Source organism: Cricetulus griseus (genome assembly GCF_003668045.3).
Source record: "Cricetulus griseus strain 17A/GY chromosome 1 unlocalized genomic scaffold, alternate assembly CriGri-PICRH-1.0 chr1_1, whole genome shotgun sequence".
In the NCBI taxonomy this organism is placed as follows: domain Eukaryota; kingdom Metazoa; phylum Chordata; class Mammalia; order Rodentia; family Cricetidae; genus Cricetulus; species Cricetulus griseus.
This window is the reverse complement of record NW_023276807.1, coordinates 229,502,126-229,527,047: the sequence shown is the minus strand read 5'-3', so window position 1 is coordinate 229,527,047 and position 24,922 is coordinate 229,502,126. Positions and strand designations below refer to the sequence as shown.

Genomic DNA, 24,922 nt, shown 5'->3' with positions numbered 1-24,922 from the left:
GGCAAAGGAGATGGATGTGGTGAAGCTTCTCTGTTTGCTTGGAGGAAGGGTGGCGAAGGAGCCGGCCTCTTCGGGCTCGGCGAGGTGGGGGGGGGGGGGGTGTCTCCTCACAACTAGCTAAGGAAACTTGGGGCGAGCGCGTGCGCTGCCAGCCCACAGACCTGGAGCGAGCTCTGGCCTGCAGTTACTTTTCGCGGGTAAACCGCTCCTGTGAACAACTCCAGGGTTCCCGCTCCTGTGAACAACTCCAGGGTTCCCGTGCCAGGCGGGCTGCGGGGCAGCTGGTGCCAGGCACTTTTTGAGGTTGCCCTGCAAACAAAGGCGCATTTCGGGGTGGCTGGGGGTGCTTCTGGTGTCGTTATTTCGGTATAAACTGGGATTCCCCCGCCTTTAAGGAACACCTCATTGTATTAAAGCCTAATTTATCTTTGGATTGTATAATTATGGCCAAATTATGTCGGCTGAAAGTTAAAACAAGTCATTGTCATACAAGAAAAGAGTTTGTGAGTGGTTAGATATTGTGGAACTTCGGAGGGTTTTAAAATAGAAAGAACCTTCACATCTTCTTTTGACTGAAACTCCTTCTAAATCTAAACTGATAATATTTGGGAAGTTGTGAATGAAATGTCATGTCTACATTGGGGGAGGGGGGTCACCATTTCCTGACCGAAAATTGCCGTGGCTGATTGAATGTTGTACTCACATGGGAAATGTTAGCATGGTCCTGATTAATAATGGTGTATATTTTATCTATATTATTAATCTAAACTTTTAAAAGAAACTTGCCTCCCCATGTAGCCCACCCAGTCTGTTCCTTCTGTCTCAGTCTTCAAAGCATTTAACTTACAAGTGTATCCCCCAACTTCTTCCTCATTAATCTGAAATTTTAAATAAGTTTGAGAGCAGGGAATTTGGACTTAGTGGTAGAGACCTTGCCTAGCATGAGTGAGAACATAATGATCCAGTCCAGAAAGAAAGCATTGAGCTTCCTGATTTCCCCTCCACCTCTTATGCCTCATGCTAAGCCTGTATTAAAATATTTGTATTTTTTTAAAAAAAACAACAATGCTTTAAAATACAAGTTTTGAATAATTACCTTCTTCCTCTCTCTTTCTTGCTTGAACCCAGTATAGTGCCAGAACAGGATGGTTTCTGTCTAGATATTTTCTAAATGACAAAAACTGCCTTTCAGTAGCAACTCATTCTCAGAAACTTCAGTTCTCACTTAACCAGAAGTCATGAACAGGAGCAATTGTCATTCATTAAAAACACAGCAGAATGTCCTACTTCTTCGAAGACCCTTGCCGCCAAAGCTCAAGTTGCCTTTATCTAAGAAGAATGTTCAAATAGGTATGTACAGATATGTGTATTAACCTTCATGTGTTTTTCATAGAAACTCCTTATATATAATTATATATAATTGTTATGTAATTATGGTAAGGTGATGACAACCAATGATCAACTCTATAGGTATGCTCATTGATGGATCCTCATCTGTGGATTTGTCAAGTGTGAATTTACTTATGACTAAAATTTATTTGAAATCTTCAAATCAATAGCTCTTTTATGGACATCCGTGGGAATGTGTGTTAGGTAAATGAAAATACAAGTTCTCCAACACACCTGCCCCCAGCTGGATGGAACAGGGCTACCTCCACCTTCCTGTTTCAGCTCCTTCCCACAATATAAACAAGTGCTCCTTTCCTGGTCTGTTCAATTCCCTGATTGTTGAATTTTTGTGCCCCCCCCACCCCCGTGATTTCTTTAAGTGTAGTGCTGAACCACAGTCTAAGCTAAAGAAGGTCGTGATGGACTTAGTAGAGAACATGTGTCAGGTGAACTTCGTTGATGTGTGAGTGTTCTTGGCTGTGAGTTCCATGTTAACAAACTAATACTATATTCTGTGTGTTAATAAAGATTAATTCTGTCACAAATGTGACATCAATCCTATGTCCCTAAAAGCAGAACATATAACCACAAGATTATATGTTGATTAGCTGATGAAAATGCTGAGAGCAGAGGCTTGAAGAAACCTAACCTATGTTCCCCAGGAGCTCTGTGTAGGGTAATTGAGCATTTGTTAAGAGTTCACAAATAATGAAGATTGACTGTATTTGTTAAGCACAGTACTAGGAAGTGGTGATAATAGTTAACAAAGCCAGACCCTGCTCATCTCCTTTTGTCAGTTTCTGTCAGGTAGGATAGAGAGAAAAATCGTGAGCAAATGTAAGCTCACACTGTGCTAAAGATGAGCCATTTCAGGGGGCTGGAGAGATGGTTCAGTGGTTAAGAGCACTGTCTGCTCTTCCTCAAAGACCAGGGGTTCTGTTCCCAACACCACATGGTGGCTTGCAGTTTTGGCACTCTTCTGGCCTCGGCAGGCACTAGGCATGCACATAATGTAGGCAAAACCCTCATACACATTTTTTAAAAATTAAAGATAAGCCACTTTTATGATGTAACTTTATAAAATCCTGTTACTCCTGTATGTCTGCTTATTTCTCTACTAACTATTGTATTTTCATAAGCAATAATATTTCATCTTCACCTCCTGAATCTCCTCTACCACTTGACTTTATTGATTGTATTATATTGTGAGGTTTATTTATAATGTTAAATCTGCTATATTTTTGATCCATGCCGATTAAAGATGTGAAAAGCAACATATCCATTACCTCCAAATCCCATACAACCTTCATGGAATCATTTCCACATCATCCTTTCTGTGTTTCTGTATTGTCTGTTTCTATATTTACAGCCTGTTCTTTAAATAGTACCCATGGTCATACAGACTGATAGTGTATTACCAGTTTCTGTGCTGGAGATTTTCTATTTGTCCTTTGGTTCAATGCCATTTTCTAGTGCAGAATTTCTCAACCTTGGCACTACAAAGGTTATTTGCTTTTGGCATCTTGGAGAGTATATGACCTTGACTAATATCAATCCAGAGTACTTTGTTCAATAATGGGTATTTGAGATATTTGCTCAATGAATGCACAAATACAGTGGCTCAAGTCTAATTGATAAAATAAACATTAAAACCCTGAACAAAAACCTTTAAATAGCCAGAATTGGAACATACTGTTGGTCATACAGAATTAATGAACTTGTTTCTGCTTTTCATCACCTTTCAATTACCCACTAATAATGAGCTTCACAGAAATGAAAACGTAAAGCGGTGGGACAAAGCAGCATTGGATGTACTGTGTGTCTGGGTACAGACTGATGTAGCTAGCAGATGAGAAGGTATTGTGGTAGGAACAAGACTTGAACCAGACTTGGACTTAAAATGGGATGAAAGAGGAGGCCATGTGGTTTTTGAGAGCAGAGGAAAGCACTGGAAAAGTAGGGTATAATACTTTAGAAAAGCTAAGATCATGGTGAAGTGACACAGTGTAGGATGCTGGTACTTTTTTGCTGTTCTCTATCAGCAGAGGAGATCCTTTGGTGTTAGTTAGGGAGATACCAGTGTCCCCTTCAGCAGACACTTCCAGGAGTTCTCCGCAAGCCCCCCATCAGGTGGTTTGAAAAGAGAAATTTCATGCCCCTCTCCAGCCACCAAAAGGGGAGGGAGATTAAGGGAGTAAGATGACAACAGTCCTATCCACAGTCCCTCTCCCTGAACCCAGATATGTTCACATATAGAGAATAGGCAGTTGAGATGCCAGATAGAGAACTTTTGTACCTTCGTACTGAAGTTCTGCCATAATGAATCTATTCCCTCCTTACTGGGATGTAATAGTCATCACGATCTGCCTCATCAGTTAAGGCAACAGAAAAATGACACTTGGCATTATGTCCCATAGGAAAGTAGAAGGGTATCTGATAGAGTGAGATACTCAAGAATGCAGGGTCCATGGGTTTCTGGACCAAAGAGAGAAGAGTTCCTAGTGGAGAGAGAAACTTTTGACATCTTCTAGTCAATATCAACTTGTCCCTATGTCTGGAAGACTGCTCTTATATTTTCATTTGGCATTTAAAAAATGGTGGTCTTTACAAAAAAAGAATGAGAGAGGGGGGGGGAGAGAGAGAGAGAGAAGTTCCAGATGGGGGAAGCTAATGATGAAAGCCATTTCATCAAAAAATTACTTTTTCCATTTATATTACCAGAGTTTTAGTGACAATTGCTCCAAATCTCTCTTTATGTCTTGCACCTTTCCCCATGGCTTGTGTTTCTCCCAGAGTTGCTCTCCATTCTTTGTAAGTCATCTGGCTGTTTTCTTTCACAGTTGTTTGCTCATTACTATTACTATCAGCTTGATGGAAGTCTCTGTAGCCAAACAGGTCTGTTTTTTGAGGGTGAGTGAGGTGTGAATGCAAAATGGAAAACAAATTCTCAGGCTTTAGCTGCTTTGTGTGGACAGCTTGATACATAGAGGCTAATTTTACCCCTCCCCCCCCCCACTTTTCTCTTGTTTAGCTGCTGCTAGTGAATCTGAGAAGTCCCATGTACAATTCTCTGAGGATGAAAGCGAATCAGTAAAAATCAACGAAGGTGTTTGTCAATTACAAAGACCTGTCAGTATTCACAGCATCTCTCTTGATCATGACTATAAGGCATATGAAAAGGTGGTTAACATCTTACCACATGCACGCCACGCTCACATGCACTCCATCGTCCATTGGAAGATTCCACATAGTGTTTTTGGTTCCATGTTTATTCCAAGTTGTCTGTCAGCATCTTCTCGAGTGTTTAGGAAAAACCTACGCCAAATGAGAAGAGCCAGAAAGTTACAGAAGAAGAAGAAAAAGAAAGACAAAAGAGATTCATTTTTCACGACTAAGCCATTTTACAACATTTTAATTCTCTCCAACCAGTTTGTGAAAGCTTTCCCCACTTCTTACTCTAGGTTTCTAACTTCTAGATTTACTATACCAACTGCTGAGTCTCATCCTGTATCGAAGACTCCAGACTTTATTCAAGAACTCCCTCTCCTGGGAGATGTAAGCGAACCACCATTCAGCCCAATACCTAGTACTTTATCTGTAACACCAGAGCCACAGTGGTCTGAACGACCACGACATCCCCACATGGCACTAAATAAAGTGATTCTGAACATTAATAGTCTCCCTGCAATTCATACTCTGCCAAGGCCTGTTTCACCAAGAAGACCTCAAAGACAGATTGCAATAGGTAAATAAATTTGAAATATGGTTTGCCGTAGTGGGGTCAGTCAGAACAAAGGGAAGGGAAGAAATTCAAGGAGATGGATGGCTCCCTCCCCTCTGGGTTTTCAGGGTATTAAGAAGGAACCACTTTGTAAATTGACATTAATTCCTCAGCTTGGGAGCAACAACAGACACCCAAACTTTATAGAGGTACCTAGTGGTGCCAGCCTGGCTACTGTATTGTGTTGATGAGCAGTACTGATGAGAGCTTATCAGGAAGCTCCGAAAATGTAGAAGGGTCAGTGGGAAGGCACCTGTAGTGAATTAGGTGGGGCCTGAAGTCATCAAATGAAAATAAACAGCAATTTAGAGGGTGGCCTAGATGATTCCTGAGCTTGTTCAGGAAGTCAGAAGTGCTGGTGGGCGCATCCCAGTCCATTAAGTGATGAATAATTATGAAAACACCCTCAAAGGTATCTGAAAGTTGTCCTTTGTTTTTCTTTTTATCCAGAAAGTGCTGCAGAAAGTGGAAAGGTGAAAACTCCTCATGGTAAATGCTGGGTTCATACCATTCTTTTAGAAATTGTAAGATTAATTTCTCTCAATACAAGCATTTGTGTAAGTGTGTAATGCACACACATCTGTTCCTACCTCATTTCCAGTTCCTTTGGCTGTTTATTCAGCAGTTACTTCTTATATATGGATGATGCGTCAGATTTGGTACTAATGTTGAGAATATAGAAGCTAATGTGTTCTTTATCGAGGTAGGGCTGATAGACATACAGTTAGGAGAGTCAACTCTTCAGCACATATCAGACCCCATTCTAAGAGCCTGGACTTTAGTCATCTAGCAGAAACAAACTAAACCCATTTAAAGGAAAGATTGCATTATTCTGATGCCAGAGGTGGTGGCAGACACCCATCATCTCATCACTTAGTAGGTGGAAGCAGGAAGATTGAAAGTTCAATGCCAGCCTGGGCTACATAGTGTATAAGGGTATAAGACACTGTCTAAAATATTATCCTATTTTGGACCTCACATTTATGTCTACCTGCAATCTGACAGACATAGTATGTGGCAGATAATTTATCATTATCAAGCATGCAAAAACAAAATGAATGAAAAGTAGCAGAAACAGTATTAGAGGTAGCCGGCAGATTTTAAGTAAAGAGCTCTGGTCCTGTCAATTAATGAGTAACTTCGACAGTTAAATCTATGAAAAGGTGCATAAAACAGCTTTGGAAGGCACTGGAAAGTAACCCTTGCAGGCATGACTCAGATGGTCCCATTCCCCAAACCTAGAGAAGCTTATGGGTTAGTAGGATCGATGAGCAGGGAGCAAGCTGCAGTCCTGTATCTTGACTCATCCCCCTGTCCTCCTCACTCTGTCCCTCCTCCAGTGACCAGATTTCACTGCATTGCATTGTACATGTTTCTCAAGTTTTTTATTAGATTTTACTTTGATGGATTCAGAGGGAGTACCCTGGTTTAGAAATTTAAAATTGAACATTTTTGTTGTGGTTCTTCTGGGAGGCTTTCTTTCTTACGGAAGCAATTGGAAAATGTGTTTCTAATGGAGCTGAGCCTGGAGGCACAGTACTCAGGAGGTAGAGACAAGCAGATCTCTGTGGGTCCCAAGCCAGCCTGGTCTACAGAGCCTCCAACAAAGTGCTTCTGCAAGAAATATAGCAAAAATAGTTGTGGGTTTAAACTGTATGTCATGGAATTTCAAAATATTTTCTAACTGCAATTTGCTTTATTCTTGCATAAACCATAGCTGATGCAAGTTAATACCTTAAGGGCACACGAAAGGAAATTTAAATGCAGTTAGTCTCTGCTTGGCTAACTTCTGGGTGGTTTCTTTTTTCCTTTCCTTCTCGTATGGAAATCTACACACAGAGGGAAGAGTTAACTTGTATAGGGCATTGGAGCTACATAAGGAAGTAAGTGAAGATGTCTCTAGGGAAGTGACATCTGAGCTATGCTTTTACAATATCCATTATTAATTTTGTCAACCAAAAGGTTGTTCACTTAATTTATAGTGGAGAATTTTTAAATTATCTTTATGCATAGCTCCAAAAGGCAAAGGCTTAATCTAAATTTCCAGGTAGAATCTATCAGTGAACATACAGTTTTATTTTGGAAAGACAGTTTTGCAACAAGCAAGACTCATGTGGCACACAGACCAGCCCAGACTGTGCTGATGAAGGATCTGAGGAATTGATTTGGGAAGATCTGGATAGATAATCCCTTTGGTAATTCATTCTTGTGAGAGCATTAATGTCACTGAACCTTCATACTAAGTCATAATACACTGAAGTTCTATGTTTTTGATTTGTTTTATTTAGCTTTAATTAGAACTATGAGAAAAGTGGCCCCAGGTGCCTATGTTTTTCGAGGGGAAGGTTTTAAGACTATTGCAGCAACTCGCTATGAAACATTAGTGTCGATGTCCGCCCTCGCCATAATAAATTGCCAAATATATGGAAGAAATGCACTTAATCTTAAGGTATGCTAGATCTCTTTAATAGTAATGTCCTCTGGTGTTATCTGTTACGATAAATCTTTCCACCATAAGCTGCCTGAGCCCCACCGCCAAGTGTGTGCTTTACACCAGCCACCTGCCCGAGTTAGGCCCAAATGAATACACAGAAACTTGTATTAGGTTCAATGCTGCTTGGCCAATGATTAGGATTCCTCATCTGTTAGCTCAGTCTTAATTATCATAAATCTATATTTTTTATAAGACTTATCTTATCGGACGCCTTGTTGGCGTCCCTTCTGGCTGGTGGATCACATCATGCCGCTGGAGCAGGAGCAGAGGGGAAAAGAGGGCCCTTCCTGTTTCTCCTTCGCTTAAATATGAGTCTCCTTGTTATGTCACTTCCTGCCTGGATCATCACTTCTCTACTACATTTCCCAGAATCCTCTTTGACTCCTAGTTCCATCTAACTTGCTGTCTCATTGGCCAAACAGTATTTTATTTAACAATCAATAGGATAAACATACACAGTAGTACATTCCCCATCAGTTATCAATTGTTTTTATCTTGAGTTTCCCAATATAGGTTAGTTTCCATTCCATTGAAGGAGTCTTCTCAATTACAGCAGAGATTTTCCAGGAACACATGCAAATTATACCTCTAAATTTACCTGTCCAAGTTTGAGAAATTATACTCTTTTTATTTTTTTCATCATTTAGCCTGATAAGTAGGTTTGAAATTGTTCATATTTTTAAATTGTCAGAAACTTTAGACCTTGTGTCAAGTCTCGTATGAGTCTGGTTTGCACTGAACATTTTCACTGCCTAGCAAATGAATCACACTAGTACTGGTTGTCATTTATTAAGCACAAACTCTGTTTCAAGCCTGTGCTACTCCTACAACTCCCATTCTGCAAAGTAGGCATATCATCTTCATTTCACAGACGCAGACATGTAGGTTGTGGCAAAGTAACTTGCACAAGACCTCACAGTGAGTAAACAGAGTTGCATTTGTACCCAGAACTCTTTGCTTGTCTGAGACAGGCTCTCCTGAACTGCCCGTGTAACTGAGGATAGCTTTTGATCCTCATGCCTCCACCTCATGAGTGCTGGGATTGTATGTGCCACCATGCCCCACTTATATGATGATGGGAATGGAATCCAGGGCTCCATGCATGCTGAGCAAGCACTCTACCAAAACAAGCTACGTCCGCAATTGCCTAGAACTCTTTGACCTCAAAAATCTATCCATTTGACTTTTTTTTTTTTAAAGAAAAAAGGAAGAGGTAAGGAGAGGGAGAGAGAATGTTAGTGAGTTCTAAAAGTGTCACCTACTAGTCAGAGAGAAGTATGCATTTTTTCATTTTATTGACCTAATAAATAGGTTCAGCAAAATTACAGTCAATAAGATCAACACACAGACTCATAGACTGTGTTTCTATGCATCAGAAAAGGAAACTAGGGAAGTAGTTCATGGAAACAGATTACCAACAGAACAATGAAAACAAGCTCATTGTCTTATAAAATAGACCAACTCTCAAGGTGGAAAGCAAAGATTGATACATAAGGTTGTCCTTTGACTGCCACGTGTGTCCTGTAGAACATGTGTCTATACTCACACAGGTACACACATATCCATCATGCATACATGCAAAGAACAATATGATTTAAGATTACATAGAGTTGTAATTTTTCTCATCCCAGAAAAGTTTTGGCAGTGCATCCTGTAGTATTAGTATTAGAAAATCAAACTGTTCAACATAGAATTTACTGTTAATAATTAATCTTATTTTTTGTTACTCTCCTTTAGGGATTCTTTCTTCTGCAGTGTCCAGACTTAAAACCTATAGCTTTTCAATTGGTATACCTTAATTTATCATTTAATGACCTCAATAAGTTTCCTATGGAAGTGAGTCCACTTTTTTGTCTATATTGCTATAATTTACTGGTGTAAATAAAAGTAGATATTTTATGGTATCCTGAAACAAATACACATTAGACAGTGTCTAAAAAGGTTTTACTTATTAGAAGTGAAGAAAGGGTGGCACATTTTTCTTTGGAAATTCATTGACATAAGCCCCAAATGCTATATTACACCAAGCTTTCAAATATGTTCTCATGGTTTTATAATGCATAAAAATAATTTATTCTTCCTTTAGTAACATTTAAAGTAAACTTGTCTGTGTGCTTATCAGAAAATTAGAAAACCAAACTAGCTTGGGTGGACTGGAGTGAAACAGTTTTGTCGACACACGACAGGATCGCAAAGGGCCAATAAAACAACAACAACAAAAAAAGTCAAAGAAAATGAGACAAAAAAAAAGTCTACAAAAACAACGTTGAGTTTGTTTTGTGTTGGGCACGAGGCCTACCCTGAAGTGTGGTTAATATACCCAGTGAAATTCCTTTGGAGAAAACTGCTTTCTCCTTTGTATCGGTTTCAGATAGCTTCCTGGTTAAGGGTAGAGGGCTGTGTTCACTTTCCCATCCCAGTGCTGAGAAGTGACGACAGCTTGCATAAGACCTGTGCAAACTCAAGCCAAACGAAATTCCAGCATGGAGAACAAAGTGGGCACAAAGTCCCACCCCCAGCTGAGGCAATAGGCATTTGATAAAGGCAGTTCTCACCCCTGGTAGGTCAATCACACTCCACAGAATCTTCATATCCAAGAATAGTTTGCACACACTGGACTCTGGTTGGGGATGGGCCAACACACTCTTAGAAGATGCATGGGTAGGAAGGTGGGAGTGGAGTGGGTCCGGGAGGAGCTGGAGAGGAGAGGTGAATATAATCAAAGTTCATTGTATGAAATTCTCAAAGATTTAATAAAAGCATTATTTAAAGGGGAAAGTAGGAAAGTAATTTCAATTTCCCATTGAAATTAGGAAAACAGAGCTTTATAGCCTCCTTCACAACTTTCATGTCCTGATTACCCCCTTACTCATCACTCAGTGTCACCCAGCTGTCCTCTTTTTTTCTAAAAGTATTTAATGAGACACACAATATGCTTTTCAGACTGATTTTATTGTATTGGTTTAAAACTTTTATACAAGACACACGTGAGGATTTGTCTACTTTCCATTCAATTAACATTTGGTTTTTTTTTTCTATTCTTCAGATATTGTGTCTTCAAAATCTACAAATACTGAAACTGAGAAATAACCCTATCAGACAAATTCCTAATGAAATCCATAGATTGAGGTACCTCAGGATTTTCACCATTGCCTTTAATCTCATCAGAGACCTTCCTATTGGGTAAGGTCAAGCTCTAAGGTGGACACAGAAGTAAATGGTTTGTATTTGTATAAAGCTTTTAGTAAATTCTGTTTCCCTTTTGAAAGTGGCTAGAAGCATTTTGATTACTTCAGAATCTTCATGCTGCTGCACTTGGCAGACGCACTAGTTTTTTTTTTTTTTAATTCTCTGAATGACATTTATTTTTTATTTTGTTGGTTTCTACTATACTTTATTCTTTTTTCATATTATTTTTATTTAAATTAGAAACAAGCTTCATTTACATGTCAGTCTCAGTTTTCTCTCCTTCCCTCCTCCCCTTCCCCCCTCTAACCCTCCTATCTCAACCCCTTTCTGCTCCCCAGGGAGGGTGAGGCCTTCCTTGGGAGATCTTCAAAGTCTGTCATATCATTTGGAGCAGGGACTAGAACCTCCCCAAGTATGTCTAGGCTGCAAGAGTATCCCTCTATGAGGAGAGGGTATTTGTGTACTAGGGGTAAATACTGTTCCACTACTAGTGGCCCCTTAGATTGTCCAGAACTACAAACTGACTTCCTCCTTTAGGGGGTCTGAAACAGTCCTATGCTGGTTTCCCAGGTATCAGTCTGGGGTCCATGAGCAACCCCTTGTTCAGGTCAGCTGTTTCTGTGGGTTTCTCCAGCCTGGTCTTGACCCCTTTGCTCATCACTCCTCCCTCCCTGCAACTGGATTCCAGAGTTCAGCTCAGTGTTTAGCTGTGGGTGTCTGCTTCTGCTTCCATCAGCTACTGGATGAAGGCACTAGGATGGCATATTTAGTCATCAATCTCATTATCAGAGAAGGGCTTTTAAGGTAGCCTCTCGACTATTGCTTAGATTGTTAGTTGGGGTCAACCTTGAAGATCTCTGGACATTTCCCTACTGCCAGAATTCTCTTTAAACCTATAATGGCTCCCTCTGTGATGGGATCCCTTTTCTTGCTCTCCTCCATTCCTCCCCGGAGGAGATCTTCCTGTTCTCCCCCTTGTCCTCCTCTCCCCTCCTCTTCTCCTCTTCTCTTTCTTTTAACTCTCTCCCCCCATGATCCCCTTTAGCTTAGGAGATCTTGTCCCTTTCCCTTCTCCAGGGGACCATGTGTGTCTCTATTACAATCCTCCTTGTTTCCTAGCTTCTCTGGCAGTGTGGATTGTAGGCTGCTACTTCTTTGCTCTAGATCTAAAATCCATATTTGAGTGAGTACATACCATTTTTGTCTTTTTGAGACTGGGTTACCTCACTCAGGATGGTTTCTTCTAGTTCCATCTATTTGCCTGCAAATTTCAAGATTCCATTGTTTTTTGTTTATTGTTTTTTTTTTTTGCTGAGTAGTACTCCATTGTGTAAATGTACCACATTTTCTCCATCCATTCTTCAGTTGAGGGGCATCTAGGCTGCTTCCAGTTTCTAGCTATTTCAAATAATGCTGCTCTGAGCATGGTTGAGCAGATGTCCTTGTTGTATGAATGTGCTTCTTTTGGGTATATGCCTAAGAGTGGAATTGCTGGATCTCGTGGTAGATTGATTCCTATTTTCCTGAGGAACCGAGATACTAATTTCCAAAGTGTCTGTACCAGTTGGCACTCCCACCAGCAGTGGAGGAGTGTTCTCCTTTCTCCACATACTCTCCACATAAGTTATCATTGGTGTTTTGATTTTGGCCATTATAACAGGTGTAAGATGGTACCTCAGAGTTGTTTTGATTTGCATTTCCCTGATGGCTAAGGATGTTGACCACTTTCTAAGTATCTTTCAGCCATTTCAGATTCCTCTATTGAGAATTCTCTATTTAATTCTCTATTTAATCCACTTTTTAATTGAATTAGTTGGTATTTTGGAAACTAGCTTCTTGAGTTCTTTGTATATTTTGGAAATCAGCCCTCTGTCAGATGTGGGGTTGGTGAATATCTTTTCCCAGTCTGTGGGCTGCCATTTGTATTACTGACTGTGTCCTTTGCCTTACAGAAGCTTCTCAGTTTTAGGAGGCCCCATTTATTAATTGTCGATCTCAGAATCTGTGCTACTGGTATTATGTTCAGGAAGCGGTCTCTTGTACCAATTTGTTTCAGGGTACCACCTACCTTCTCTTCTAAGAGGTTCAGTGTGGCTGGATTTAAGTTGAGGCCTTTGATCCTTTTGGACTTGAGTTTTGTACATGGTGATAGATATGGATCTATCTGCAGTCTTCTACACATCAGCATCCAATTATGCCAGTACCATTTGTTGAAGATGCTTTCTTTTTTCCACTGTATAATTTTAGCTTCTTTGTCAAAAATCAGGTGTTAGTAGGTGTGCGGGTTTATATCAGGTGGTCTACCTGCCTGTTTTTGTGACAATACCAAGCTATTTTCAGGACTATAGCTCTATAATAGAGCTTGAAATCCGGGATGGTGATGCCTCCAGAAGTTCTTTTATTGTACAGGGTTGTTTTGGCCATCCTGGGTCTTTTGGTTTTCCATATAAAGTTGAGAATTGTTCATTCAAGGTCTGTGAAGAACTGTGCTGGGATTTTGATGGGGATTACACTGAATCTGTAGATGGCTTTTTGCAAGATTGCCATTTTTACTATGTTGATCCTACCTATCCAAGAGCATGGGAGATCCTTCCATTTTCTGGTATCTTCTTTAATTTCTTTCTTTAAAGACTCAAAATTCTTACAATACAAGTCTTTCACTTTCTTGGTTAGTATTACCCCAAGGTATTTTATGTTGTTTGTGGCAATTGTAAAGGGTGATGTTTCTCTGATTTCTTTCTCATCACGTTTATCATCTGTATATAGTAGGGGCTACTAATTTTTTTGAGTTAATCTTGCATCCTGCTACTTTGGTGAAGGTATTTATCAGCTGTAGCAGTTCCCTGGTAGAGTTTTTTGGGTCACTTATGTAGACTGTCATATCATCTGCAAATAGTGAAAGTTTTACTTCTTCCTTTCCAATTTGTATCCCCTTGATCTCATTTTGTTGTCTTATTGCTCTAGCTAGAACTTTAAGGACAATATTGAAGAGGTATGGAGAGAGTGGACAGCCTTGTCTTGTCCCTGATTTTAGAGGAATTGCATTGAGTTTCTCTTCATTTAGTTTGATGTTGGCTGTCTGCTTGCTGTATATTGCTTTTATTATGTTTATCCTAATTGATGGATTTTCATATGTTGAACCATCCTTGCATCCCTGGATAAAGCCTACTTGATCATGGTGGATGATTTCTCTGATGTGTTCTTGGATTTAATTTGCCAGTATTTTATTGAGTATTTTTGCACCAATGTTCATGAGGGATATTGGTCTGTAGTTCTCTTTCTTAGTTGTGACTTTGTATGGCTTGGGTACCAAGGTTAATGAAGCCTCATAAAAGGAATTTGGCAATGACCCTTCTGCTTCTATTGTGTGGAATACTTTGAGGAGAATTGGTGTTAGCTATTCTTTGAATTTATGGTAGAATTCTGCACTGAAGCCATCTGGCCCTGGGCTTTTTTTGGTTGGGAGACTTTTGATGACTGCTTTTATTTCATTAGTGGTTATAGGTCTATTTAAATTGCTTATCTGTTCTTGATTCAATTTTAATAAGTGACATCTATCCAGAAAATTGTCCATTTCCTTTAGATTTTCGAATTTTGAGGAATACAGGTTTTCAAAGTGTCTGTTGTTATGCCCCCCTTTTCATTTCTGATTGTATTAATATGCATGTTCACTCTCTGCTGTTTGGTTAAGTTTGGATAAAGGTTTGCCTATCTTCTTGATTTTCTCAAAGAACCAACTCTTTGTTGCATTGATTCTTTGTATTGTTTTCCTAGTTTCTATTTTATTGATTTCAGCCCTCAATTTGATTATTTCCTGGCGTCTGCTCCTCCAGGGTGTATTGGCTTCTTTGTTTTCTAAAGCTTCCAGTTGAGCTGTTAATTCTCCAGTGTGATTATTCTCCAGTTTCTTCATGTGGGCACTTAGTGCTGTGAATTTTCCTCTTAGCACTGCTTTCAAAGTATCCCATAAGTTTGGGTATGTTGTACCCTCATTTTCTTTGAATTCTAGGAAGTCTTTAATTTCTTTTTTTATTTCTTCCTCAACCCAGGTATGGTGCAATTGGTCATTATTCAATTTCTATGAGTTTGTAGTTTTTCTGCAATTTGTGTTGTTTTTGAATTCTAACTTTAAAGCATAGTGGTCAGATAAAATACAGGGGTTTATTTTAATTTTTTTGTACCTGTCGAGGTTTGCTATGATGCCTACTATGTGGTCAATTTTAGAGTAGGTTCCATATGGTGCTGAGAAGAAGGTATATTCTTTTGTGTTTGGTTGGAATGCTCTATAGATGTCTGTTAAACCCAATTGGGCCATAACTTCTCTTAGTTCCTTTGTTTTGTTAAGTTTCTGTCTGGTGTTACTGTCTAGTGGTGAGAGTGGGGTGTTGAAATCTCCCACTATAAGTGTGTGAGGTTTTATGTGTGATTTGAGTTTTAGTAATATTTCTTTTATGAATGTGGGTGCCTTTGTGTTGGGGGCAAAGATGTTCAGAATTGAGACTTCATCTTGATCAATTTTTCCTGTGATGAATATGAAATGACCTCCTTCATCTCTTTTGATTGATTTTGGTTTAAAGTCTAATTTGTTAGATATTAGGATTGCTACCCCTGCTTGTTTCTTGGGTCCATTTGATTGGAAAATCTTTTCCCAACCCTTTACTCTGAGGTACCATTTGTCTTTGAAGTTGAGGTGTGTTTCTTGTATGCAGCAGAAGGATGGATTCTGTCTTCTTATGCATTCTGCTATCCTGTGGCAGACACAGTTCTTAATATGGTTTTTAAAACAATCCTCCCAAGCCAGGCGTTGGTGGCACACACCTTTAATCCCAGCACTCGGGAGGCAGAGGCAGGTGGATCTCTGTGAGTTCGAGGCCAGCCTGGTCTCCAGAGCAAGTGCCAGGATAGGCTCCAAAGCTACACAGAGAAACCCTGTCACGAAAAACCAAAACCCAAAAACCCAAAAACAAACAAACAAACAAACAAACAAAACAATCCTCCCAGCTACACAGGGCAGCTAGTATCGCTGTGACGAATGCATATCTAAAGGTTCAGGTGAGAGCCCTGTGCCTACCCACTGCCAGTGCTTTGGGGTGTGGAAAGCACTGCACTTGCAGGCAGGAGAGAGCCTCTACTCTTCAATGGGTGCTGGAAAGCCAGCGTCCCGGGTATAAAGCAAGGGTGGCTAGCCTTAGCTGAGATCCAGGTTTGACGGAGTGTGGGTACTGTGACACTTTGGTGGTCACTGGACAACTTATTTTATTTTATACAGTAAGTGCTCTAAGAAGCCCTTGCCTGATTGTAAGCAGGGAAGTGACATAGGTAAAGTGAAGACATTTGAAGGAAGGAAAGCAGTGAGTTCATCTTCAAATGGACATGTTGGTTCATTTGAGTTTGTGTTATGGCTGATATTACTAGCCTAGAAGCGGTGATGCTCCCAGCCCAGCCTTCCCGAACGCTAGGATCACAAGCATGCAGCACTGTGGTCATCTTGGGTTGTGTTTTCCTCCATCAAGCTGGGCTCAGACATTCTATACTCACAGCAGAGTGTTGTGCTGGAGACAGGAATTCTGACTCATCGGGATATACTAACAAAGAGGGAAGACTGAGTACTCTTTTTTTTTTTTAATGCTATACAGAGAAGCTTTCTGATAGTTATTAAACTTACTTTCTCCAGCTCTGTTTTGGCATTATACAAACACCTTAATGACACAGTAGAGTTACAAAGACTTTTACGAATCTAAGTATGATACTCTTGTCTCCAAATATTTTAATTGCCATCAATTTAATTAAAAATACACACTTAACACATGCTTGCGTAAGACCCCCGGAAGCTCAGGCCTCCAGGATCTCAGCCCACAACCTCGGTCACCCCAATCACCAGGCAGAGTCGAAAGCTTGATGCAAACTGCATGAGGCTTTATTGTTGTTGAACGAGCTAACCCCATGTTAGCTCGGGTCTTTCATCCACCCACCATGGCAGATGGCTAGAAAGACAGCTGGAAGCATCTGCATAGAGATCTTATAGGGCAGTGTAAGGGGAATGTCTAGGGGTATGCACAGGCTCAGGATTGGTGTGCCTCCAGCCTTGGAGGGCTTGCCCTGTGTTGATTGGTCAACTGGTTGTTATGGCCCATAGGCCCTCCCAGGGTGGTTGCTATGCTCTGCACATCATTGCTGTGCACTTATCCGTAAAGCACACCCAGAGCTGTAAAGCATAGCACCACCAGCTAACTTCTGATTGATTCCTTGCCACGAGGCAGGCATCTGACCTTAGTGACTAAGACAAGGTCAGACAAGCACATGTTTGGCTGTTATGGCTGCCGAAATGGGGAGCTGGTCCCTTCACTTGATACACTAAACTTTCTATAATCTCAATACCACAGAATACATATACTAGTCTATACTGATGTGGAAAATCTAGCCAGCATGTAATATTTTGTTCACCATGAACAGCTTATTACGTGAAATGCACATAGTGACTTAGAAACTCCTAGCTTTTGAGTCCCAAAGTGCCTCTGAAATTTAATGCATTACAACAAGTGAAAATCACAGATACAATGGAAATTTTGTTGAACATGTCAGATTCCTAGATATTTTGGATAAATGCGAGCTCTTCTTTAAAAAAAAAATATCTGGGAGAAACAGCAACATGCCGTGCACTGATGATAGATAAGAGGAAATTGCAGAGACCAGGGTGAAGGGAACATTTGGGCTGTGCAGAGGCAGCCAGATGCATAGGAGGGAAGGCAAGTGAGTGGATCCCTTCCTAGGAAGGTGATGGTAAGAGTCAAATACAACAGAGAAGCCCAGTCAGAGAAGAGCCAAATGGTCAAAGTAAAAGCCACATAGAGTGTTTATGGCCAGCCTGGGCTACAAGTGACCCTGTCTCAAAAAAGGAGGGAGATTCTCTTTTTCTGTTATTATGTGCTTACATTTTTACTTATGATTTTTGTGTAATAAGCTGTTCTTCCTCAGCTGTGTTACTTGGGTGAGTAAGTCTTTCCAAAAATGTGATGGGGCTCTTTCACCATATTTTGCCATTCCTAGCTCGCTCCTTCTAGCTGCATGTCACAGGTGAGGAGGCACAGTGCTCCCAAAGGCCAGCTCAGTACCATAGATGCTGAATGTTTTGACAAGCCACTCACAGCACTGACGTCATTTTCTGTTGGAAAGGCTAGACAAAGTGCACTTGATTTCAAGAACACTACAAAAACCAAGGGAAAATATCTTGGAAATTGTTTTGTAAAGTCTTCCAATTATTTCTAAAGCCTTTTCTTTTTCCCTGAACCTACATTTATACAATGAAATAAAACATCCAGATCATTGGAAGATTTTTCTCCCTTTTATTGAAAATAGAATTTTTTTCTCACATAATATATCCTAATTATGGTTTCCCCTCCCTCTACTCCTGCCAGTCACTCCTCCCTTCCCCTGCCATCTGGATCCACTCCCTTTTCTGTCTCTCATTAGAAAATAGGTTCCTTTTTTTTCTTTTTTTATGTAAATTAGAAACAAGCTTCTTTTACATGTCAATCTCAGTTCCCCCTCCCTCCCCTCCTCCCCTGCCCCCACGGACCCCCCTATCTTAACCCCTTTCTGCTCCCCAGGGAGGGTGAGGCCTTCCTTGGGAGATCTTCAAAGTCTGTCATATCATTTGGAGCAGGGACTAGAACCTCCCCAAGTATGTCTTGACTGCAAGAGTATCCCTCTATGAGGAGAGGGCTCCCAAAGTTCATTTGTGTACTGGGGTAAATACTGATCTACTACCAGTGGCCCCATAGATTGTCCAGACCTCCAAACTGACATCCTCCTTCAGGGGGTCTGGAACAGTCCTATGCTGGTTTCCTAGGTATCAGTCTGGGGTCCAGGAGCAACCCCTTGTTCAGGTCAGCTGTTTCTGTGGGTTTTTCCAGCCTGGTCTTGACCCCTTTGCTCATCACTCCTCCATCTCTGCAACTGGATTCCAGAGTTCAGCTCAGTGTTTAGCTGTGGGTGTCTGCTTCTGCTTCCATCAGCTACTGGATGAATGCACTAGGATGGCATGTAAGGTAGTCATCAATCTCATTATTGGAGAAGGGCTTTTAAGGTAGCCTCTCGACTATTGCTTAGATTGTTAGTTGGGGTCAACCTTGTAGATCTGTGGACATTTCCCTACTGCCAGAATTCTCTTTAAATCTATAATGGCTCCCTCTGTGATGGGATCCCTTTTCTTGCTCTCCTCCATTCCTCCCCGGAGGAGATCTTCCTGTTCTCCCCCTTGTCCCCCTCTCCCCTCCTTTTCTCCTCTTCTCTTTCTTTTAACTCTCTCCCCCCATGATCCCCTTTAGCTTAGGAGATCTTGTCCCTTTCCCTTCTCCAGGGGACCATGTATGTCTCTATTACAGTCCTCTTTGTTTCCTAGCTTCTCTGGCAGTGTGGATTGTAGGCTGCTACTTCTTTGCTCTAGATCTATAATCCATATATGAGTGAGTACATACCATTTTTGTCTTTTTGAGACTGGGTTACCTCACTCAGGATGGTTTCTTCTAGTTCCATCCATTTGCTTGCAAATTTCAAGATTCCATTGTTTTTTTTGTTTTTGTTTTTGTTTTTTTTTTTTTCTGCTGAGTAGTACTCCATTGTGTAAATGTACCACATTTTCTCCATCCATTCTTCAGTTGAGGGGCATCTAGGCTGCTTCCAGTTTCTGGCTATTTCAAATAGTGCTGCTATGAGCATGGTTGAGCAGATGTCCTTGTTGTATGAATGTGCTTCTTTTGGGTATATGCCTAAGAGTGGAATTGCTGGATCTTTTGTTAGACTGATTCCCATTTTCCTGAGGAACCGCCATACTGATTTCCAAAGTGGCTGTACGAGCTGGCACTCCCAGCAACAATGGAAAAATATTCACCTTTCTCCACATCCTCTCCAGCATAAACTGTCATTGGTGTTTTTTATTATAGCCGTTCTGACAGGAGTAAGATGGTATCTCAGAGTTGTTTTGATTTGCATTTTTCTGATGGCTAAGAATGTTGAGCACTTTATGTGACTTTCAGCCATTTTAGATTCCTCTATTGAGAATTCTCTATTTAGTTCTGTACCCCTATTTTTAATTGAATTAGTTGGTGTTTTGGAGTTTCTAAAGGCTAATAATAAAATAAAATAAAACAAAACAAAAACAAATACATTGTGATTGGACAAAACAAATAAAGAGAAGAACAAGAGCCCAAGAGAAGGCACAAGAAACTGTGAGACACACTCACGCACTCACTCACTCACTCACTCACTTAGGAAACTCATAAAGCATTATATTGGAAGCCATAATATATGCAGAAAACATGTTGCAGACCCATGCAGGCACTATCTATGCATGCTGCTTTGGTCTCTGCTTTGCTCTTGCTGATTTAGAAGGCCTTGCCTCACTGATGGCCTCCATTCCCTGTGGCTCTTGCATTCTTCCCCTCTTTTTCTGCTGGGTTCCCTAGCTCTGAGGGGAGTGATGTGATAGAGGCATCCTGTTTACGGCTGAGTGTTCCAAGGTCTCTCATTTTCTGCATATTGTCTGACTGTGGGTCTCTATATTTGCTCCCATCTACTGCTGGAGGAAGCTTCTCTGATGGTGGTTGAGCAAGAAACTAATGTATGAGTATAGCATGATACCATTAGGAGTCATTTTATTGCCATGTTCTTTCAGTAGAACTGTAGTATTTGTCTTTACCCCAGGTCCCTGGGACATCTAGTCTCAGGTTCTTGGCCACCCAAGTAGTGTTGGGTTTAGGTTCCATCTCCTGGAATGGGCCTTAAGTCAAATCAGGTATTGGTTGGTTACCCCTACAAGCTTAGTGCTTCCATTGTACTATCACATCTTGCAGGCAGACACCACTGGGGAAGTGAGACCACTGATGTTGAGAGACATCAATAAGCAGTGTTTGTTGATTGTTGAGTATGGTTAACTCTTTAGATTGAAATTTTTATTCTAGGCTTCTGCAGGACAGGATTTGTAGACAGCTATTGCTTAAATTTGGTTTATCATGGAATGTCTTATTTTCTCCATCTATTGTGATTGACAGTTTTGCTGGGTATAGTAGTCTGGGTTGGGGTCTGTGGTCTCTTAGAGTCTGTAACACATCTGTCCAAGCCCTTCTGGCCTTTAGAGTTTTCTTTGAGAAGTCAGGTGTTATTCTATTAAGTCTACCTTTACATATTACTTGGTCTTTTTCCAAGTAATATGCTTTTAATATTCTCTCTTTGTTGCATAAATTCAAGTATTTTGATTATTATGTGTCAAGGGGAGTTTCTTTTCTCTTCCAATATACTTAGTATCCTGTATGCTCCTTGTACTTTGATAGGCATCTCCTTATTTAGGTTAGGACATTTTTCTTCTATGATATTGAAAATATTTTCTGGGCCTTTGACCTGGGTCCTTTCTCTATTCCTATTATTCTTAGATTTGGTCTTTTCATAATGTCCCAGATTCCCTGGATGCTTTGTCCCAGTAGTTTCTTTAGGTTTAACATTTTTCATTGACCCCTGTATTCATTTCTTCTGTTGAGTCCATAATGCCTGAGAATCTCTCTTCCATCTCTTGTATTCTGTTGGTATTGCTTGCTTCTGAGGTTCCTGTTCAAGTTCCTAAGTTTTTCACATCTACATTTCTCTAGGTTTAGGTTTTCTTTATGATTCTGTTTACACATTAAGATCTTGACCTGTTTTATTCATTTCCTTCTACTGTCTGTTTGTGTTTTCATAGATTTCTTTAAGAGATTTATTCATTCTCCTCTGTCATATGACCTATGACATATCCATAGAAGTTGTTTTAAGGTCTTTTACTTGTGCTTCAGCTTTGGTTGCCATACTCGGGGCTTTCTGTGGTTAGGGTTTCTGAGCCTGGTGGAGGTGGACTGTTCCGGCTGTTACTGATTGTGTTTTTACTCTGACATCTAGACTTCTGGGTTTGGGAAGATTGTAATTGTAGGCGCTGATATCTGGTCTTGTCTTTTTTTTTCCCCTTGATTTCTGTTGCCTCTCTCTGGTTCTTAGGAGAATGTGGTAGCTTTGTGTTGCCTGCTAGTAAATTCTGCTGGAATCCTGATAGATGTGGTCACTGGGGTTTCCGGGTAAAATCTGTTTCCAGACATTGGGAGCTGACACCTAGGAATGGGGATGGGCTGGGGAAGGCCACAGGAGGGAGGAGGAAAGCAGGTTGCTCCACCAGGATCTGCTTAGTTTCCTGGGAATGGAGGCAGAGAGTAGGGAAAGGCCACAGTGGTGGTCTTCTACAGAGCTGGGAATGAGACTGGAGGAGTAGAGGGAGAGTGAAGATCTGTTGTCAGCCTACCTGCTTCCCTGCCCAGACTAGCCTGCAGAGTCCCAGGAGTTGGAGGTTGGGATGATGGCATAGTGAGGAAGGAAGTTTGAAGGGGAAGGTCTCCATGATGCGTTGAGGCAGAGAGGAAATCATGGAGGCAAAAAAAAAAAAAGTACACTATGATCTTGAATTGAAAACACAGAGTAGATAGTGTCAACATTTTCTTCACAGAGATGAAAAAGAAATTGGGTATGACTATACTGCAAAGGGTTATCATACATCTCCCTAGTCAATACCACCAGTTTCTCAGAGAAAAGGAGTCTAGATTTACTGGGGTTCCTTCATTTCTGATTTATTTTGTGAGATGTTGGATAGATAGAAATAGAAGATGGAATTCTGGTCTCCAGAATCTCAGAGTTGTACAATGGGACAGGGGCCAAGAGAGGTTAAGTGACACACAGAAGTGTTGGTTCTTCCAGTTGAAAAGATTCTGGAGAGAGCACTGTGCAAGAGGCAACACCTGGGTTAAGATTTTAAACATGAGGAGCCAATAACCAGAGTCAAGTTTGGGCAGATGCTGTATAGTGCTTGGAGATACGCAGAAACTGTTCCTTCAGTAACTAATAAGTGGTGGGTCACAGGGCAGTGTGGGATGGGGAGTGACAGGTAAGCAGTGAAAGGAATCAAGGGTGGGGTCATGAAATCTCCATCTGCCATGCTGAAATAGTGGGAAGTTAGTAACATCCTATGCTCAGGATGCCTTAGCTAAAAACCATGCAAGGAATAGTTCATGTCCTTTGTGAAGGAAGAGGTGGCTTTTGAGAACAGTACACACAGAATGGAGGATTCCCAGGGATTGTGATCAGTATCATACTTAGATGTTCAATTCCAGTCTTCAAGACACCATTTCTACTTGTATCCCCCAGGAGACACACTGGTGGTGCTATAGTTGTGTACTATAGAGCCATTGCATCCTTTAGTTCTTACCTTGGCCACTTGATGGGAAAAAAAAAAAAACAAGGGCTTTTCACTAGGAAAGTCTTAACACAGTTGGGTTGAACAAAGTCCCTCAGAAGTTCAGGTCCACATGCAATCTCAGAATGTGACCTTACTGTAATTAGAATATGTAAATGAATTTTTCAAATTAAATGGGGTCATTCTGAATGAGGGTGGTCCCTAGATCCAGTGACTGGTATCCTTGGAGAAGACCCTGTGAAGTCAGAGGCAAATACTCCTACAAGACAGGGAAATCGAGCATTGCAAGCAACCCTGGGAGCCTGGAGAAGTGAAGCCTCCAGAAAGACCTCATTCTTCCCACATCTGGATACTGGAGTTCTGGCTCCTGAACCATGGGAGGCTTTGGTGCCTCTGTTTCTGGCTACCCAGAATTCAGGCAGGGAAAGAACACAGAAACCAAGAAAAACCTTCAGATGATAAAAGGTTCTTAGCTATCTTTTGTTAAGAGAAGCTTTTTTTTTTTTCACTCCAGTTATCTCCAAGCAATCTTCACAGACAGAAGAATCACTTTTAGAGGTGTTCATGGAATGTCTTCTACCCATAATGAAAAGAAGTTGAAGTAACTCTCAGTGTCTTAGGAAAATGTTTAATTTCTAGATGTTATAATTCCCAGTGACAAGGAATAGTCATGTTTACAACTAACTATTCTTTCTATTTAAGGTTATTTTTCCTGCATTCTCTTGAGGAACTTGATGTTTCCTACAATGAAATTTATAATATTCCAAATGAAATCCAGAGACTCAGGTATTTGCAAAGTAGTAGATACCCAGAAAATGATCTGTCCCAATAAGAATGTTTTGGTAATGATAGTGATGAAGAACCTACTCTTTTCCTTTGTTTCAGTCAAAGAATGTAATATGTGAATCATGGACTTCATTTTTTAAATGTCATCAGAATATCTAGTATATAGTGTCTTCAAGACATGTTTCCAATGATTTTTTTAAAATAAAATATGGTGACCTTTTAATAGAATAACAAGCTATTTTTGTCAACTTTTTGGTGTGGGTATATATAGCTCTTATACATTTCAACATATACATATATGTTGAATATATATTAAATACATATATGTCATGTATACATACATACATATTATATATATATATAGTCAAATTCTTTTATAAATTAAATAAGTCCTGAATTCATCCATGTCCTATTTTTTATTTTTGAGGCAAGGACTCACTAAGCAGCCCTGCCTGATCTGGAACTTACTATGTAGACCAGGCTGGCCTCCAACTCACAGAGATCTGTCTGCTTCTGCATCCCAAGTTCTGGTTCAAAAGCAATGAGCCACCACGCCTGGCTCTGTGTCTTATTTTTATTATGAATTTACAATAATGACTAATAGGGAAGATATTTTTAGTAATTATTTCTTGACTAGTATGCCAGGATTGTCATAAACTTTAAGATTATTTTATATAATTGCCCGTTCCTCCTTCAGCACACACAAACATAAACTTGACACATTAATCACAGTTGTTTTGAGTTATACAGAATTTTTGTTGACAGTGTTTACTTTCTATTTCAAAACACACTATAGGGGCTAGAGAGATGGCACAGTAGTTAAGAGCATTTGCTGTGCTCCCAAGTTCAGTTCCAAACATCAACACTGGGTGGCTTACAAACCCCCTGAAACTCCAGCTCCAGTATTGGATGCCTGGCCTCCAAGAGCACTGCACACACACACACACACACACACACACACACACACACACACACACACACACACACACAAATATAAATGATAAAACGAAAAGCTAGGATA

The 24,922-nt window shown here is 40.4% G+C and overlaps 1 protein-coding gene across 1 annotated transcript in view; it reads left to right on the top strand.

The window, feature by feature from the left end:
* The first annotated feature begins 1,238 nt into the window (after window positions 1–1,238).
* Lrrc63 (leucine rich repeat containing 63) overlaps window positions 1,239–24,922 on the top strand; it is a 35,770-nt gene continuing 12,086 nt past the window's right edge. The window contains exons 1-6 of the mRNA XM_035453113.1: window positions 1,239–1,350; window positions 4,421–5,134; window positions 7,459–7,619; window positions 9,402–9,500; window positions 10,711–10,847; window positions 23,818–23,901. Of these exons, the coding sequence (XP_035309004.1) occupies window positions 1,239–1,350; window positions 4,421–5,134; window positions 7,459–7,619; window positions 9,402–9,500; window positions 10,711–10,847; window positions 23,818–23,901 (1,307 nt within the window). The remainder of the gene's footprint in view (window positions 1,351–4,420; window positions 5,135–7,458; window positions 7,620–9,401; window positions 9,501–10,710; window positions 10,848–23,817; window positions 23,902–24,922) is intronic.